Source organism: Halichoeres trimaculatus, unplaced genomic scaffold (genome assembly GCF_033239565.1).
Source record: "Halichoeres trimaculatus isolate MK-OKI-2021-1 unplaced genomic scaffold, fHalTri1.1 fHalTri1_scaffold_2, whole genome shotgun sequence".
NCBI lineage: Eukaryota > Metazoa > Chordata > Actinopteri > Labriformes > Labridae > Halichoeres > Halichoeres trimaculatus.
In genome coordinates, this window is record NW_027437180.1 from 18163542 (window position 1) to 18182346 (window position 18805).

The window sequence follows — 18805 nt, forward strand, 5'->3', positions numbered from 1 at the left end:
GATATCAGAGTTGTCTGTCCATGCTGTTTGCTCTGCAGGCGACAGGTGACTGAGGAGAGGAGCGCCCGTCAGTTGGACGAATACCTGCCTCAAAGCAGAGGAACAGGTTCCAGCTACTGCGTCCATCAACTGTCAAGACACACACACACACATGTTCACCTCACACACCCTCTTGCAAACACACCCCAGCAAGATCACACCTGCAGCTCATATGCATACAAACACAAACAACAGCAGACTACACAACTTGAGTCTCAGACCCGCCTTCCTTCCTACAAACTGAGTCCTGATTTCCCTTCAAGGTTTATATAAAAGTTTCTTTTGTGGGTTTTAAATTTGTACATTATTGTCCCTATACTGAATTTATTTGTTTGACATATGATGAATTCAAAACTTTCCTCTGCCTTATTACTTGGAGTTTGAAAAAGTGCTTGATAAACAAAAGTTGGATCACATGTATGAACAGATTAATTTCTAAAAACACACAAACATCTCAAAAATATCCAGCCTTGAATTGAAAACCTGGACTATGAAGAACCAGCAAAGTGTTAAGAGCCCAATCCTAGACAACCCCCCCTGACAACACGCTGCGTTTACTAACGTGTGAAAAATGCCTACCTGTGCCAAGGGAGCGGCAGGCGTTCACTGTGTGAGTCACTCTGATTACAGTCAAGAGAGCTGTCTGTGTGAACCTGGATGGAAAGAAGAGAGTTCAGTGACATGGTTACGTAATGATACCTGAACAGGTACAACTGTGGCTGCAGACGGACTCTGAGGTTATATAAGAGAGACTCTGTTCCCTGGTGAAAAAACACACGTGACAGATTTTATTATGAAAGAAACCGATTTATTGTTCACTACTAATAACCAAGGATTTGATCATAAAGTACTTAATAGACAATGAAAACAACACAAAAGATAATAAAAAAAAAACTCCGCCCAAAATATTTTTTTAATGATGATAAATCACATTCCATCATGTTGCACACAGCTGGATTTCTTAGAGAGGCTTTGTCCAATTTTACATCACGTAAAACAGAACATAAACAGACTTTCAACCCTTTATTTCAACACAGGACCAAAAACTGATTGTGTTTCCTGAAATACTCTAGGAAAAACTTATTGAGATGCTGTGATACTTTTGATAAATGCTAATAAATTAAAAACACCCTCTGAAAATTAGATAACAAGAAACCATAATGGGTATTTATTCACTGCCAATATACAAGCAAAGGCTGTTTTTTTTCTACATTTAAATTTTTAACATTGTATCAGAGTGGTTTGATTGCATCACAGTTAAAAAAATCAATATCATCGATTAACTTCATGGCACAATAACATGGGGGCCAAAATCATTCCCTGAGAAACACCCAGCACTCAGTTTGTCCTGATTCAGACAAAAACAACGACCCTCTGTAGTTAATTGGATAATATATTAAATTGTTTAAATCCAGCTGCATTAAATTGTGTTCTTCATTCAACTTCAAGCCCTTACATCCATCCTTGAATTATCTTTTTTGCTTATTCTACACGGGCTTATTCACACATGGGATAACACATAAAGACAAACAATGCAGGTACACACTTACATCAACAGTTGTTGTACGTCGCTTTGGACAAAAGCGTCTGCTTAATGGAACTTTACAACTTTAGTGATCTGATAATCTGAAAAGCATGTTTTTGGAAGCATCAGTGTGAGGCTCATCAAAATTGTGAAGGTTTGCTGTAGATTTATAGAATCCTCTGAGCCATGACTGAAATCTGACAACCATGTCCTCAAAATAACTACTTTCAGATTAAACAATGTGTGTTTACAGGCCTTTCATAGAGCTTCTAACCAACACACGTGTAGATTATAAAACTGGAGTAAGAGATCTTCAATCAAACCACAAATATCTAAATGTATCAGCACATAAAACCTGTCTGATAACTGTCATGACAAGATGCTAGCTCTATCCTACAGATTACTGACCCATTTAAACAAGACAGTGTGATTTTCAGTCCTTCAATCAATACTTCCTGTTTACAATAAAAGCTAAGGGTCAAAGACGACTGCTGAGTTACCTCTGACTGTTTTCACTCACTGGCACTGACTTCTCAGTGGGAAAACTCCCCTCAAGCTTTACCAAAGAATAAAATGATAGATGTGGTTTATCTGTTTGACCTGCCTGACAGAGGTCACAGTTTTAGACCTTTCCTTTAAGTGCTCACTTCAGAACCTGCCGCCCTCCCAGACCACTAAAGCTTAAAGACACATTAAGTTCTTCATACACCGCCATTCCACTCCTTAACTTAAACAAGATGTTAGGTTAAATCAGTTCAAACTCCCTTTGTACATATCATTACAAACATAGAGCACCAACACACTCTCTGTCTCCTGCTTCTTACTGTGTGTTGTACCTAAAGGAGGACTTCAAATACACTTTAACCAGGTTTTCTTTAACCAGTGTTTGTGTCACTGTTGTAACTCTTTTAAGGTACTGATAGCGTTTGTTTCCCTTAACTTCAAAGATGCATAAACGTTGGTGAAAATATAAGAAAAATAGACCAATGGTCCTCTGAATGTTTTGGTAATAAATAATTTATTTTCTATTCCTTCTAAAATGTACAAACCTTTGTGTAACTACTTCCTCTTTCAGGAAAATGTCAATCAGACAAAAAAATGTAAAATGCTGATGCACTGAGTGAGTTAAGTGAGTCCTACAAAGGGTTGTCTGCTTGTTTGTAATACTAAATAAGATGTTTGTTTGCAGAAAAGAACTTTCAATTTAAAGCTCCTGTGAGTAACTTTTGTTTGTTTTTGTAAGTTTTGGCTTCACCTGTAGACAATGAATACCCCACATCTTTGCAGATCTTGTACTGTACGTGTTTAAGTTAAGTTTCCAGTCATCTCATCTCGTCCAGCTTTCTTTCAGCAGCATTCACAGCCTCCTGGGCTCAACAGTAGAAATATTTTCTTTTTAAACCTGTAAAAGTCCTGCAGGACGGTGAGAAAAAGTAGCAGCAAACTTCCCCAAGATAAAAATATAAAAATAAATCTGTCCTTTTGAGGAAAGTTCCCTCCCTTCAGAGTCATTTCAGTCATCTCGACTCCCTCTCTGACCGACCAGCCTCTGGAAGATGGAGTGGTCGGTTTCACAGAGAGCAGCTGGGGTGTCGAACTCCACCACCTTCCCAGCATGCATCACCAGCACTCTATCACAGTCCATGATGGTGTTGATTCTGGAGACACAAACAGAGAGAGAAAGAAGGAACATTTTGAAAATAATTAAAGAAATAAGAATGAATTTTTTCTTGACATTTGCATGAAGTGTCCCCATGGTTTAAGCTGTGTCAGCAAAACAAAGCAAGAACTTGGAGCTTGTATCTCAGAGCACAAAATAACATTAGAAACAATAATGAGAAGTCGCCTGGTATCAATCAGTGTTGTAACGCTGTTGGTCAAGCTGTTTGCATGTTGAAATTCATGGGTATTGAGTGTTGATGTCCTGTGGCAGAGAATTAGAGAGTTATGAGGCACAAAACCAGAAAGCTCTCTGGAGAAGGAGACAAGATGAGCATTGCAGTGATCTGAAATAAAATAAGATCTGCAATGTAAGAAGGGATAAGGCTGTGAAGGGCTTTCAAAACAAGTAGAAGAACTTTAAACTTATTTATAAAAGACATGAATTCAGTGCAGAGTTTTAAGAAGAGGAGTTATGAGATAAGTCTTAAGTCTACAAAGAAAAATCTCTGGCGACAGCATCTTTTTAGGCAAGCGTCAGTTTTTCTGGGTCTCTTTTTCAAGTTAACAGACTGTATAAGTTTTCATTTGGTTGTTGATTTTCTTCGCATTGTGTCTTGTCTACTTGACAGTTGCAGTTTTTATTTATGTGTTTCAGTGGGTTTTTTTTTTTTTTTTGGTGCCACCAGCTTATAAACAGGTCACACCCATCCAGCAGGTGGAAACGGTGAGAAAAGCCTCAGGGCTGAAACTTGCGTCTTAAACCTGCTGTCGATCTCTAACATTGAGCCTTATTAAAGTTATTGTGAGTGCTGACACTTTTGCTTGGATAGCATACTTTGGGTCCACATAAAGTTTTTTTTTATCTCAATGGATCACTCCAGCTCTTACATAAGCACAAGCACATCTGTTACCTGTGCGCAATAGTGAGAACTGTCTTGTCTTTAAACGTCTCTCTGATGGTCTGCTGCAGCAGTTTGTCGGTCTTCTGATCCACGCTGGCTGTGGCTTCATCGATACACAAAACCTGCATGAACAGAAACAAATGTGATGCTTTATATCACAAAGTTCTTGTTTTGTTTTGATAACGGCCACACAGGAATATGTGAGAGCAGTGGTAAGACGTCAGCGGATTGAAGGGTTATTTGAGGATAAATAGCAATATTTCAGTCATGATTAGTCAGCAGGACAGGCAGAAACAATGAAGCGACAGTTTATAGTTTGTTTTTTGTGCTCATGTACACTGGAATATATTGGAAGTGTGGTGTGGTTATCACAGCCTCAGCACATTTAAACAGGTCATTAGATTCAGCTTCTTGTGTGTTTGAAAAAGAAATCACACCCAGTAATAACAACAGAAAAGGAACGGGTGTGTCAGAACATTAAGTTAAAATCTGTTCAGTGGAATCTGACCAAGAATTTTCTATTTAGTGGTTATGTTTTTTCAGCATTGGACATTCAGTGTATTTATGAAAGCAGTGGTTGCTTAAATCAAAGGAGAGAGTTTTCCATTGTCTGCATTTTGTCATCACTTGGTAGAATTTTTTATTTTCCCAGCATGCAGCTTTAGTAGGACTGTTTTATGTTCTTGATGATGTGAACAGTTTTTACTGCTGCAGCACCGTCACATTCAGAGAAGAACTTCAGCTGGACTCAAAACTCAACTTTGATGACAGTTTAAGAGCTTTTTGACAGGGAAAATTAAATAGTAAGCCCTTTATTAGGAAAGAAGGAGCAACAAAGAAAACAAACACAATCTTCAAATGTTTTAATCATAAAATGAAGGATGAAATGTGAATTAATCAATCAGTTTGAGTGGGGGAGCAGATCAAAATATTAGAAACTGAAAACTATTTCCATGTTGGAAAAAAGCATGTGAAAAATTCAATATATTAAATCTAATAATCTGATCTGCATCGTGGAGCTGTGATTGGCCGATCCATGCCGGGGTCAGAGTTAGAAAGAACAGGCGAGGTCTCACCTTTGCCTGAGTCAGCAGAGCTCTGGCAAGACACATGAGCTGTCTCTGACCCACAGAGAAGGGCTTCCCTCTTTCTCCAACCTCAGCATCCAGACCACCTGAAACAAACAAACAAACACACACACACACACACACACACACACACACACACACACACACACACACACACACACACACACACACACACACACACACACACACACACACACACACACACACACACAGTAAACACAAAAAAGCATCAGATAGGACGTTTTCACTCCAATAATCACCTCTTGTTTATCTTGACTGAATCAATTCAGGAGAATAATTTGAGAACCTTCAAAAACAAAAAAAAAGTTAAAAGCAGAAAAATGTGAACAAAACAGTGTAAAACCTCTTGTAGATATCACTTTTGACCTCACTTTATGTGAAATACTCTTTAGGCCATCTGTAGAAATGCTCCAGCCTTTACAAAATAGATGATCAACAAAGTGATGACATTTAACTCAGGTCAAATTATACTTCTGGATCTTCAAATGTTACGACTTAATAATTCAGGCTTGTAAATAGAATATTTAGTATTCATCTCCTGAGGTATCTGGTGATTATGACAGCACAGGAATGAAAAGAGGGTGGAGGAATTCAAGTCAGTCAGGTGGATTTAACCTAAAACAGACACACCTCAGGGTTACAAGCATCAATCATGCTGCTCGTATTTCACAGTCATCTGAGATGAAACTTCCTCGTTATTTTTTTTGTACACCACTCTCTTCCCACTGTCTCACCTAACCTCTGGACCACAGAGCTCAGGTGACACTGGTCCAGGACCTCCAGCAGCTGCAGGTCTGGGTGCCGCCCACATGGGTCCAGATTCTCCCTGATGGTCCCACTGAAGAGGAAGGGGTCCTGAGGAATGATGGCCAACCTGGACCTGTAGAGGGTGCCATCACAACAAAAAGATGATCAAACAGTGAACATTAAATCAAACAGTAGATATTACAAAGGAAAACTCATCGACTGTCAGATATGACTTTGATGCTTTAGACTCATACAGGACATCTGCTCAGGGTGGAAAATTCAGGTTCGTTTCAACTAATGTCTTTTCAAGTCTAGTCCTTAAGTTTTGTCTCTTTGAATAACTCTGTAAGAATTGTTTCAGTCTGTTTTTAGCATTTTCATCACTGTTCAATTTTTAGCCTTCAGACACCCGTTAGTGCTCAATTTTAGTAAAATTCCAGGGAATTTTGTAACATTTCTTGATCTAAGATTTTAAAAAATTACCAGAAAATCTTCCTATTTTATGGTCACAATATCAGCAGCAGTCAAAGCAGTCAGAACACCTTGTAATAATTGTAATTAAATTTGACAAACTACTACAAAATAGCCTAATCTGAACATTTTTCCATCTGCATCTATCAGACTGTGTGGACTGACCCACCTGAGCTGAGCCAGGCCCACAGCACTGATGTCCAGTCCATCCAGAAGAATCTGGCCCTGGTTCAGCTCCACCATCCTGAACAGGGCCAAGAACAGGGTAGACTTTCCAGAGCCGGTGCGTCCCACGATGCCCACCTTCTCCCCAGGTCGCACCACCAGGCTCACTCCATCCAGAGCGTTAGGAAGACCTTCCCTGTACGCCAAGACCACATCACAAAACTCCAACAAGCCCTTCTCGGGCCACGTGGGGGACAGCTGTTCAATCAGAGAGAGTGGAGTGAAGAAAGTGAAGAAACAATAGCAACATGAGTCACGACATCACAAGAGGAAAAAAAGAGCTTAAAATCAAAATCCTCAGTACAAAGTTTTCAGTCCTTTTTACCGTTAATGGTCTATCTTCCTTTTCCCTGACAAGATTAGGAGCACTGAAGCAAGGGAGTCTGATGGCTGAATGTTATCAAATAATTCTGCTTTATGTTTTTACATGTGAGTAACTCCTGGGGAACGTAAGAGGACAATAGCATCGAAGTAGACAGAAAAAAGTCACTTTTTCAGGGCTAAATCCATCTGGAGCATTTTTGAGTACTTTCATTTGCTTGCTTAAATTTTCAGCCACTACAATAAACTTTACACTCAAAGGAGCTCACTGATCTTTTGGCTTATTTCACCTGCACAATTTAGAAAAAAAATCAGACACATTGGGTCTCAGAGCAGTGCATAAAAAAAGTCTGTGTTTGAGGCTGGCTGCAGAAAGACCAGAAGTCATGTACATACCCAGCCATAAAAACAGACTTTTACGGCATTAAAAAGCATATTTATAGCCTGGTTCAAAAGATGGCTTGGGTCTAAAACATTGATTTCACTATCAACACACTGTATGGTGAGTGTTTTTTTTTTCTAACTCCAAGGTTTAGAAGTTATCAGGATTGTTTGATTGTCCAATCAGAGACACAGCTCAGGTCACATGACAGGCAATGTGGCTGCGTCCGTGGATTGGCTTCATTTCACAGTTTCAGGAACAGACAGGTGACATTGCGGAGGCTACGTCCATGTTTTATACAGTCCATGCTCCATACTCAAAATTAAACTTAGTCTGAATTCATTGAAATAAAAACAGAGAACAGAAAAGAGGATTGATGTAAATTGAGGTTAAATCAGTCAGCGTCATCTCTTGACTCTGGTTCAGCTTCTCTCCAGTTGCAGTTGTTAAACTATCAGCATCAGTTTGTGACATCTTAGCTGGTCTCACCTGTGTGTTCTGCTGCTGAGGCTCGCTGGGAAGACCAGTGGAGTACTCCTCTGTCCTCTCCACACTCACCAGCTGCATCTCAGTCTGAGTGAAGCTTAAGATGAGGCCAGACAGCAGCATGGTGAGGGACAGGGCGTAGGACAGAGACAGACCCACGAGACCTGGCAGAGACAACCACACACAGGTCAGGTGACACTGACCTTTCAGTAAGGTCTATAAACTGTCACTAAACCCGTCTGTGGCCTCACCTGGATCCACTGACTTGTACTGATGCTGGATGACAGCAATCACCGCCAGACCTGTCACCACTGCAACACCAATCAGCTGCAGGCGGATGTGCAGCCACTGCATGGCAGCGTTGCTGAGGAACAGGCAGCGCTGGTTCTGCTCCAGGCGCCGCGCGTTCTCCTCCTTAAACCTGGAACAACAAAAACCAAGACCTTTAAATTCACCGGCACCCTGACTCAGCTGCAAGACCTAACACTAAACATACAGTGAAATGATTGACAAGGTACATACAGCTTCTTAGAAATGACTAAATGAACAACCTGAATCAACAGGCTCCCAAAACTTAAATAAACTAAGGATAGATAAAGTCTGTCTAAAAAAACTTTTTTTAAAGTGCTATTTGTTTTTATTTGTGTCTCTAATTCATTAATTCAGAGGCAGATTCTCCACCAGAGAAACATGTTCTCCTGAATGTATGTTTGATCTAATTAATAAGGAAATGCAGGATAGAAATCCAACTGGATTTAAAAATTGAGCCAAACTGTCACCATGCTCCACAGTAAAAGATCTCCTTTAGGAGGTCTTTGAATCAAAAGTTTAAAAACAAGATTTAAGGGATAAAAAGAAGTTTCTGAGAATGTACCTCAGCAGATTGTTGTGTTTATAATAATAGTTGTAGAAAAAGGTAGCTGTTTTAATCCTGACTGAAAAAAAAACAAAAAACTTTGTGACCTGGCTGAGCTGCCGCTTGCCCTTATGGTCCCGAGCCCCGTCAGCGTCTCAGAGAAGTGTGAGTAGACGGGCGACAGCGTGAGGCTGCACAGACGCTTCAGCTCACGGGAGGTGTGTCTGTAGTAGTGCTGCGTTAGGTAGTAGAGCAGAGCAAGGGGCAGCAGAGGAACGAGAACCCAGGGGAGGCCGTAACTAATCACCACCAGCATCCCAAGCAGGCCGAAGACGTTGGCCAGCAGGATGTTCAGGATGAAAGGCAGGCTGTCGTCAACGCTGTACAGGTCTGAGGAGAAGCGGTTCAGGACACGGCCCATCGGGGTGGTGTCAAAGAAGGTCACTGTGGCCTGAAGAGAAGGGAAAACATGATCAATACAAGAAGGTACATCTGAGAAAAATGAATCACTCTGATCACCTTCCTTAGCCTCACTCCTCCCATCACCTGCTGTGGAGTTAATACGAGCATTATTTCTGCCTTCATCTGCTGCTTCAGCTGCTGCCAAACACAACACACGCTCAGTCTGCTCAGCTTGGCTCTCAGTATAAGCCTGAGGAGCCATGGATTTGAGTGAGAGGACTCAGAGCTCAGATGACCCACCTTGAGGACCCGGTCCAGCAGTCTGTTGTGGATGGTCTGGGCAGCACAGATGGCTCCATATGCAAAGAGGAAAGCTCGGAGCGCTGTGAAAACAGTGTTCGCTGCGGCGATGGAGCCGTACACCATCAGGTAAAACTTCACATCAGAGCTCAAGTTGCTTGGAGGGAAAGTTTGGACAGAGGACAGAGGAGACCTGGATGTGCAGAGAGGAGATTTCTTTTAGATATCTGTATCCGGTTTGATGAGAAGCTTTCTTCTTAAAGTCACATTTTCAATTTTGCTGGTAAACTTCAGTAAAAGAAAGACTTTTTCTACAGGGATTAATCCTACTTTCCTCAGCACAAGAGAAAACACAAGTTGGAGCAATTCTTGCTTAAGTGCTGTGCTGTGGGTTATGGAGACATAAATTCATAATTTTGGTATTTTTCACCTGCAAACTTCGAACATTATGCAGTTTTTCATCCCACACTTTGGTTTATTACTGGTGATAATAACAACATCCATCACAGCATCCTGTACAGAAAGCTTGAACAGTTGGAACAGATGTCTTACATTGTCCCTGAGAAGAGCAGCAGGTGAGGTGAGCTGAGAGCGTCTGAGGCAGAGCCGTTCGCTGAAGCAGAGCCGTTGTTTTTCAGTTCTGATATCCAGTGAGATAACCACCAGTCAGAGACGTTCTTGGAGGCTGATTCACAGAAGAAATAAGTACAAATATTAAAGATAAAATAAACTCAGTCAATTTAAAATTTGATTTTTGATGCTTTTAAAGAGCAACTTTCAGACCCCAGTGAATTAAGAGGTAGTAAAAATAACTTTCAAAGCTTTTATTCCATAGAATTTGCATCTAAAAACACATATGCAGTAGAGCTACTGTTTGGATTTTTTTGGTCAGTAACGCCCCATTGAAAAAAAAATCAGAATTACAACTTTGAAGTGAAACTTTTGTCTTTTTTCGTACAATTCTCAGATTAATGACAAAATTCTGAAAATTCAAACATGACCTTAATTTTCTACGACTGTAAATTTTATTTTTCCCTTGTTTTCCAGACTGGCTACTAAGTCAGAGTTCAGAAAGTTTTAAAGAAGTTTGTACAAGAAAAGTCAACCTATATTTTCAGCCTCATTTTCATCAAGCGGCATCTAAGAGGAAGTGTTTAATGTGACAGTGAAAGAAAATCTTCAAGTGGTCGATCCAAACCTTGCATGAGGAGCAGAGACATCAGGATGGAAGATGCCAGCACTCCGCCCACAGCAACCCAGTAGGTCCTGTAAACTCTCCACGCCAACCCGCCCACCTGCTTCTGCTCCGCCCCCGACAGGTCAGGGTCATCGTCCAAACATAGATCAGGGGATGAACTCTGCTCCTCTTCCTCCTGCTCCACGCCATCTGGTTAAAACCAAGAAAGAGTAAAAATAATGAGACTTCTAAAACATCCACTTCAGTCTGAACAAACTTAATCGAACAAACACACATGAGACTGAGACAAAGCTGTCACTGGATGAGCAACTACGAAATGGTTTTTATGGGATCACTGCTGTTTGGCTGTGACCTTGGAGTCAGTGCAGTGTCAGAGCATCATCTCCTCTTTTAAAGCAACACTATTTTCAAATGAACGTACCTTTCTCCTTTATGTTGTGGTCATTCTTCCGTTTTTTTGGCACTGCCTCAATTAAAGGAAGGATTTCTGCTGGAGTGCCTGTTAAAAGCAAAAGAAAAGTATGGATCTAATATATTTAATTCTTCAGATTCAGGTGGAATGAAGGTGTTCAAAGAAGGTCCTGATTATGTTTTTCTATTTTTGATTTTAAGCCAGCTGGAAGATGAAGCTTTGTTGTACTCATTAATAATATCTGAATTTTAGTATCCAAAAAAACAGTGGGTTAATGTTCTTAAAGTGTTTCAGTTTATCATCTTGTTATCTTTAGTTAAGCAGTTTAACCTCACAGAATTTAAAGTTTAGATGTAGTTATCAAGATGAGGTGTTAACAGTTTTCAGAGAGATTTCTCGTTATCAAATCAAAGCCTTAAATCTCCCGGATTGGGCTGACTAAACCTTACAAGAGTTTTTGACACTCAATAAATACTGTGTATGGGTGTGTGAACTAAAAGTTGAAATTTTGCAAGAAATATTTCATCAGGTTTTGTTTCGACCTGTTTTGACGATGGACCCATTCTCCATGAAGACCACAACATCAGCTTTGTCCACAAACTCGATGCGATGTGTGCAAAGGATTCTGGTCTTCCCCCTCAGGAGGTCCATGATGCATTTCTTCATGAGGTGCTCGGCCACATCGGTGTCAACCGCTGCCAACGGGTCGTCCAGAAGGTAGATGTCTTTGTCCTGAGGGAGAAAGAGTTTAATGGAAAAGGAAATACGATGAAATGCACTGGTTGATTGTTGTATCCTTTCTTTCTGATTCCAAAGCAAACTGAGAACTTGGCTTCTCAGAAACCGCAAACATTTTATGAAAATTAAAAAAATACTAGATGCAAATGTTTAAAATATTGAATATTTTTGTATTAAAAACCAATGCAACGATGTAGCATTTAAGAAATGCAAAGTGGTTTAATTAGTTCTTCTGTAAAACCACTTTCATATTCAAGCACTTGGAGCAGATGGCAGATTTGAACATAGGACTCACCATGTAAACAGCTCTGGCAAGGGCCAGTCGAGCCTTCTGTCCCCCGCTCAGAGTCACTCCATTCTCTCCAACTTCTGTCTTATCTCCATTCGGCAAAACCTGAAGAGAAATTTTACAAGTTTGCAAAGGACTGGAAGAGGCTTCAGTCAAAAAAATAACAAATTTTGGGGTGATGGATAAAAAAATACAGCTAGCTGAAGAATGTAAAGGGTGTAGGAATCTTACGTTGAGGTCGTCTGACAGAGCGCAGGCTTCAATCACCGCCTGGTACAGGGTGTGGTCATAAACTTTGCCAAACAAGATGTTGTCCCGTACTGATGCATGCTGGATCCACGACTCCTGAGACGCCAAACCAAAACCAGCCTCTCTGTCTGCTACATACACCACTCCACTCAGCCTGCACGGACAGGAGGATGACTTTGAGACCTCAGAATCTCAAAATGTTTAATCTCATCAAAGTAGAAAATCCAAATCTCTTATGGCAAATTTTTTTGAGTCAAAAAAACTTTCATTGTTCTTAAATAGTGTTCAAATGTTCTCTTTTTCAATCATCATCTTTCTGTCCATCCCTCTCTTCCTACTGTTAAGATTTTACAAAAATAATAACAAGTAATTATTACCATAAGATCTTGAAGAACTTCTGTTTAGGTTTAAATCTCCCAGGAAAAAAGGGAAAAGATTGTTGGTGAAGTCTCACAAAATCTGCTCTGACTGGCCTAGATCTTTCACTTTATGGTCTACTCAGATCGATGATGCTGCCATGCTTCTATTTTAAGATTCCTAATATGACCCACGCACACCCAAAACCAAGAACTTTCTGCATCCATGGCCCAACTTTCCAGAGCGCCCTGCCTTTGGATGCTAAACAGAGAGCTCTCAGAGACTTGTCTTTCCAATCAGGCCCTTCGTTAACTACACAATAGTTTTATTTTCTGTGCTTCATTCAATTTTAACTCGACTCAGTAATTTTCCTTATACATTTTTTAATCATTTAAGCTGTTGCAGTCCACATCACCATTTTCATTCTTTCATTTTGTTTTGAAGCATTTTTTTTATTCTCAAGTGTTAAAATTACTTTAAAAACTCCACAAATCAAACAAACCCTCAGTTAAACCTGACCTTAAGCACTTTAAACAGACACTCAGGTGTTGTACCTGTTGAGTTCTCCAGTGAGGGCAGACAGTAACGAACTCTTCCCACAGCCAACCTTACCCACCACCACAACCAGGGAGCCCTGAAGAAGACAGGGGTATTGTAAAGTGCTGTGTTTGAATCAGAGCAGAACAAAGATCTTTGACTTTAATCTTGGTCATTTCATTGGACTTGATCACACCAAAAGTGAACATTTGGGGTTTTAGTGTTTTGATGCAGTGTTTATTCTCAGTCAGTTTAAACCAAGTACATGTTTTTACCACACTCATCTCTTTTATTGTCTGTATGCTGCTTCTATTTTTCTTTATAATCTAATGATGAAATAAATAAAACAAAAAAGTTCTGCAGTAATAATAATAACATGTTTCCATATAAATAATGTGTTAACAGAGGGCTCTAACCTTTGTTATGTGTAGATTCAGGCTGTGCAGCACCAGACTTCCTTTAGCAGGTCCACTTTCACTCTCTCTACTGTTGTTTTGGTTCAGAGCATCAGGTCCCTGCCAAGAAAATCTCCCCTGGCTCAACAAGATGGACGTCTGACTGTCTTCAGGAGTCACTGGGACAAAATATAGACAAGTTTCAGCAGAATGGAAATATACATGGATACCAATAGAAATCATAACTATAACATCTGCTCCCATGTCCACATGTTAAAGTGTCCTTGGGCAAGACGCTGAACCCCAAACTGCACCCAGTGATAAGCACAAGTCTGTGAGTGGGATGAGCTGGTAGGATGGACACTTGGTACAGCAGCCTCAGCCATCTTTGTATGGAGGTCAGAAAAACTGGACATGTATTTATTTTAACTTCATATCTCGCTTTAATTTTTGATGCCTGCAGCAATTGCAATGAAACCTTTACAGAGCCCAACGAAAGGATAAATAAATCCTTTGACCTACTTTGACTTGTTGATTTATCTGGAAAACAAACATAAAAGCAGCAGCCTACCCAGGGCGTAGTACGCCTGCAGATCCTGGTTGGTGAGTTGGAAGAAGCGCTGGATTCGCTCCAGAGACACTTTGGCCTCCAGGATACCATTGAGGACCCAGGGGAAAGAGTTGAGCGGGATGATCAACATTCCCACCAGAGCCAGTGTGGTGAACACCTGCAGGAAGAGAAGGAGCCATCAAACATGTATTTAAAAAATGCTTTTGAAAATCCATCTTTCTGTATTAATTCAATGGAGAGCCGAGGAATACGAACTGATTTCACCTATTCATTTTTTTTAAATACTACAAAATGAAAGAACAGAAATTTGTAAATCTTCAGTTCAAAATTTGAAAAAAGTTGTTGTTGTTTTTAGCAAATCACCAAAAAAAAATCAAATTCTGACCTTCACCAAGTGCCACAGTGAAAACACTAAAGGGTTTTGTAGCTTTCAACCACTGATGTTTCTTTAATCCACATACCAAACTTGAACTTCATTGGGATAAAACCTCAGAAGGCTTCTTGTTGGGATTTCACTTTTGTGGGTGCTGATACATGTTTCTGCAAATTTTCATGCATGTGTTTTTGTGCGTCTATGTGTGGTTGTTTTTTATTTGCTTTGCTGTTAGTTTTTGTGTCTTTATCACAGAGTGTAGTTATGGGCCTCTTTTCCCAAATATGCAGTTCATATGAACAATAAACGTTAACTCCTTTCTTTGAAGACGATAAAATAAATGAAAATGACTGTCTTAATATGGAGTAACAATTTCAGTCAGGGGGAGTTGTTAGCCAATTGACCTCAACTATATATTCAATTAACAGCAGCATAATTATCTAAAAATAAATTAATGTGATATAAAAAAAAAACAAGTTAAACAAAAACAAAACAACTATTTTCTTTCAGCTAACTAATCGCATCATTACAGTTATAGATTATTACAGTTTGATATGAAAACATTTTAAATCAGCCCTCCCTCACCTTAGGTGCAGTCAGCTGGTGTCCGAGCAGCACGTAGGTGACGAAGGTGAGGATGGAGATGACAACAGGCAGAGCGGCCCAGGTGTAAACACACAATGCATCCAGATATTTGATGGCTTTGAGGTGGGACAGCTCCTTTTTTCGACTGTCTGAGACCTTTTGAGTGAAGTGAGGCTCCCAGTTGTAGAACTTGATGACCCGAATCCCAAAGAGGATCTCTGTCATTAACTGGAAGACAGAAGTAACAAAAAGAGGATTTACACAATTTTTGAGCAAATAGAGCATGATGAGGATCTGAGGACCACCCAGAAATGTGAATTATTGGATGAAGTCTTCTGTTGGCGTTTTGACCAGGTTATAAAAATCTGAATTGTCAACATTCGTATAGCAGGAATAAAACTGGACTTCTCAGGCTGATGTCACAAAAATTAAACTTGAATTAAAAAGATATCTTTTTGAGGAAAGTGAGTTAGGTCAGATTATTTGTTAAAATGTAGAAACCTTTGTCTGTCATTTGATTCCAGCTATCCGTTGTACAAACAAGTTAACACTTCCTCAGTTAGCATATAAGCCTGGAGCAAGTTATTTATGCAAATTAAGAAAGAAAAGACAAAATATTAATACATAAATGGATTAATTGAGTCAAATAATAACTAAACATACTTTTAGACGTAATGCAATTGTATGCTTTTACAAATTGGTCTATGCTTGAAGACTTGCATACGAAGATCTGTGTACCTAGTTTTGGATCTATTAACATATTTGCAGATTGTTGATTAACGATAAAGTTCTTACTTTAACTCTGCTGTCCTTGTGCCTGAGCATGTCTTTGTTGTTACGGAGGATACAGGAAGCGAGGAATTTGTTGAAAGGTACCAGCAGAAGCGCCACACACAGCCCTCCTAGAAAAGCCACATCCACCTGCAGGTACAGCAGGTAGAGGGTGATGCTGAAGCGGAAAGGCATGCTCCAAAGTTCATGGAAGCTATTAAAAAAGTTGACAACACGGTCTGTGTCTGTGCTCATTAAGTTCACCACCTCGCCAAGAGTGAAGCCAGCGAGGCTGCTGCTGCTAACTCGCAGGGCTTTGCCATAGATGGCTGACACCAGAGTGGCCCGGGCCGACAGCGCCACTTTGGACACCTCGAATACGAAGATATTTCTAAAGATGGAAGCCAGAAGAGTGGAGGCAAAGAGCCCCAGAGCACACCAGACACCCTGGCTGACTGGAGCTCCGTCGTTCTCCATGAAGTTCACCAGGCTGCTGAGGAGGAGGGGTCCGGCGAAGCTCAGCATGTTCACACTCACCTTAAGAACACCCAGGATGTAGTAACGCAGCCCAAATGCTTTGTGCAGCACCCTCAGCAATCCTACATCCCCCTCCAGCTCCAGAGGCTCCTCCTGGTAGTGAGAGCTCCAGGTGCCACCCAGGAGGTTCCTGCTGACGGGTCTGGGCCACTGATCCTGTCCCTCATTGACAGCCTCCCCTCTTCTGCAGGACTCCCAGCACTGATGGAAGTATCGACACACCACACTAGTCCGAAGTTTCCGAGGTAGGTGATACACATCAGAAGGTCTGTCCAGCTCCCCTCGCTGCCCTCGTCTGAGCAGAGGAGTCAGCCACAGATAGAAGAGTCGAGACAGGCAGCCGCTCCCGTCTTCAGCCACCATCTCACCTGTATCCGGCTGGTCTCTCTCTGTAACAAGTGGGGATCCATCCAAAGTGTTTATGTACAAAGTATATCCAGCGTCACTGACACAGGGGAATGCAAAGGCAACTAGATAAACCAGAAGTGGGAGCGTCCGGGCTGAGGCAAGGACAAAACGAGCAAATCTAAGAGGATCTTTGAGGTTCAAATATTCGTGATCATCACAGTAAAGGATTAAAGTGAAAACCAGGTTTGGGACAGTTAGGAGCACCAGCAGCAGTGGCAGTGTGGGGCCTCTAGTTCTCTTGTACGCTGTTTTCTGCAGCACAGTTATAACACGGAGGTGGACCAGCCAGGCTAGGATGGCACTGCTGTCAGCAAGGATGTCCGCATACATGTCAGCCTGCTGGAGAAGACTCACTAGGATGATATCTGTAGAGAAGAGCAGCGTAGCCAGGACAGCAGACACCAATCTGAGCGTCCAACCACAGGGAGGAGACGACCGCAGGAGGTCACATCTAAAAAACAGAAAAATTATCAGTAAAAAGCAGTGGTCTGTTTTTATCAGACAAAATAGAAGCAGAATTTGCAGAAAGCTGCCCTAAAATGAATTCAGATCCTACCTTCACTGGAATGTCAAGATTTGGGGTAAATAGAATAGAATAGAATAGAATAGAATAGAATAGAATAGAATAGAATAGAATAGAATGTCTTTTATCATTCCTGAAGGGAAACTAAGGAATAGTAATAAATAATAAATAGTTGTAGATGATACCCCCATCACTTCACGTCAGGGCCCTGTCGGGATTCTAATTGCCACAATCACCTGCTCACTATACATGAATAACATTTTGATGAACCACTGCCACAGAAGCATTATTGTTTTTCTCTTATATATCTAAAAGATGAGTGTGACCTACCTTGCCATGCTGAGATAACAGGCACTGAAAACAGCCATCCCTGCATGGGGCAGAGCCCCAAGGACCAGTTGGTTAAAACAAGGGTTGATGTGTCCATCCTGCCACACGAAGAAAGGATCCTGCCTGTCTGCGTGACAGAGGTCAGCAAGTAGCTCTCCTGGTCTGAAATTACTCATCCCTTCTAATCCAATATTAATGCCATCACTTTGAAAAATATCTGAAAAACAGAAAATAATTACAATCAGGGATGGGGTTGTGTGTAAATACATTTAATATTGACATCAACCGCTTTCTCACTTGCAGTGATTTTGTACAATACAGTTTCTGCTGTCTTGACATGTCGTAATTTTACATCTACATGTTACCTGGACCATAAATAGATTAAGTAAGAACGTTTCATTTCCAGAGCAATTTTCATTCATATAAGCGCTTTAAAGGACATAGAACAAAAAAAAAATAATAATAATACTATTGAATGGAAAACAATCACATGGCCGACTGATAAAAATGTGGAAAAAAACTGCCCTAATGCAAAGAACAATAAAAACTAAACATTTCACAGATAGGGCAGTGACTCTAATGCCTTTCAAACCAAAGTGACCGTTTCAAAATACCAATAGACCCACGACATTAATCCGTTTCTTCGCAGCAAAACAATAGGCAAGAAATGACGACACTATATCTGCAAACTCCAGGTAAACACTTACACTCGTAGCTTTCCCCCCGTCATCTCTGTGGTCTAGAGAGTACTTCTGTAGCAGTAAAAAGAAAGCTATAAACCGGAACTGACTTTCCTGGCTGACAGAACCAGCTCATTATTGTAAACAAACGAGGCTAACTGGTTAGCTCATTACACAAACCATTAGCTTGTTTCGTTAGTTAAAACGGCATCCTTAGTTGTTTTCAGGGAACACTGACGAGGTTCAATAATATAAAAAAAAACTTAAACGTAAATAATAAGAGTAACATTTTACATATGAAATAATATTAGTGTTTGCCGGTTCATAGCTAATGCGAATCATTTCTGTCGCTTGTTGATGACGCAACCGCGCCTTTTCAAAATAAAACGTATTTTTGAAAATGTAGCTTAAAAAACCCGACATAA

At 40.6% G+C, this 18805-nt stretch overlaps 1 protein-coding gene across 1 annotated transcript; it reads right to left on the minus strand.

Annotated features, from left to right (window-relative positions):
• Positions 1–864: 864 nt before the first annotated feature.
• Positions 865–18720, minus strand: abcc10 (ATP-binding cassette, sub-family C (CFTR/MRP), member 10). The gene is made up of 22 exons (XM_074687232.1): positions 18408–18720; positions 17701–17917; positions 15927–17298; positions 15132–15359; positions 14174–14330; positions 13624–13781; positions 13225–13304; positions 12296–12467; positions 12071–12169; positions 11580–11769; positions 11047–11124; positions 10626–10814; positions 9980–10112; positions 9428–9620; positions 8833–9176; positions 8121–8290; positions 7873–8033; positions 6625–6878; positions 5972–6117; positions 5205–5302; positions 4138–4250; positions 865–3222 (listed from the first exon to the last, which is right to left on the minus strand). Exons 2-22 carry the CDS (start codon positions 17874–17876, stop codon positions 3078–3080), a joined length of 4656 nt encoding a protein of 1551 aa, XP_074543333.1. The 5' UTR covers positions 17877–17917; positions 18408–18720; the 3' UTR covers positions 865–3077.
• Positions 18721–18805: the final 85 nt, after the last annotated feature.

What these genes read in the sequence shown, in the direction of transcription:
- abcc10 (XM_074687232.1), bottom strand. Translation starts at nt 17,876, where the DNA reads ATGAGTAATTTCAGACCAGGAGAGCTACTTGCTGACCTCTGTCACGCA. An exon ending in CTCTGTCAGACGACCTCAAC is followed by an intron (nt 12,170 to 12,295) that starts GTAAGATTCCTA and finishes ATTTCTCTTCAG; the next exon opens with GTTTTGCCGAATGGAGATAA. An exon ending in CCACAACATAAAGGAGAAAG is followed by an intron (nt 10,815 to 11,046) that starts GTACGTTCATTT and finishes GGTTTTAACCAG; the next exon opens with ATGGCGTGGAGCAGGAGGAA.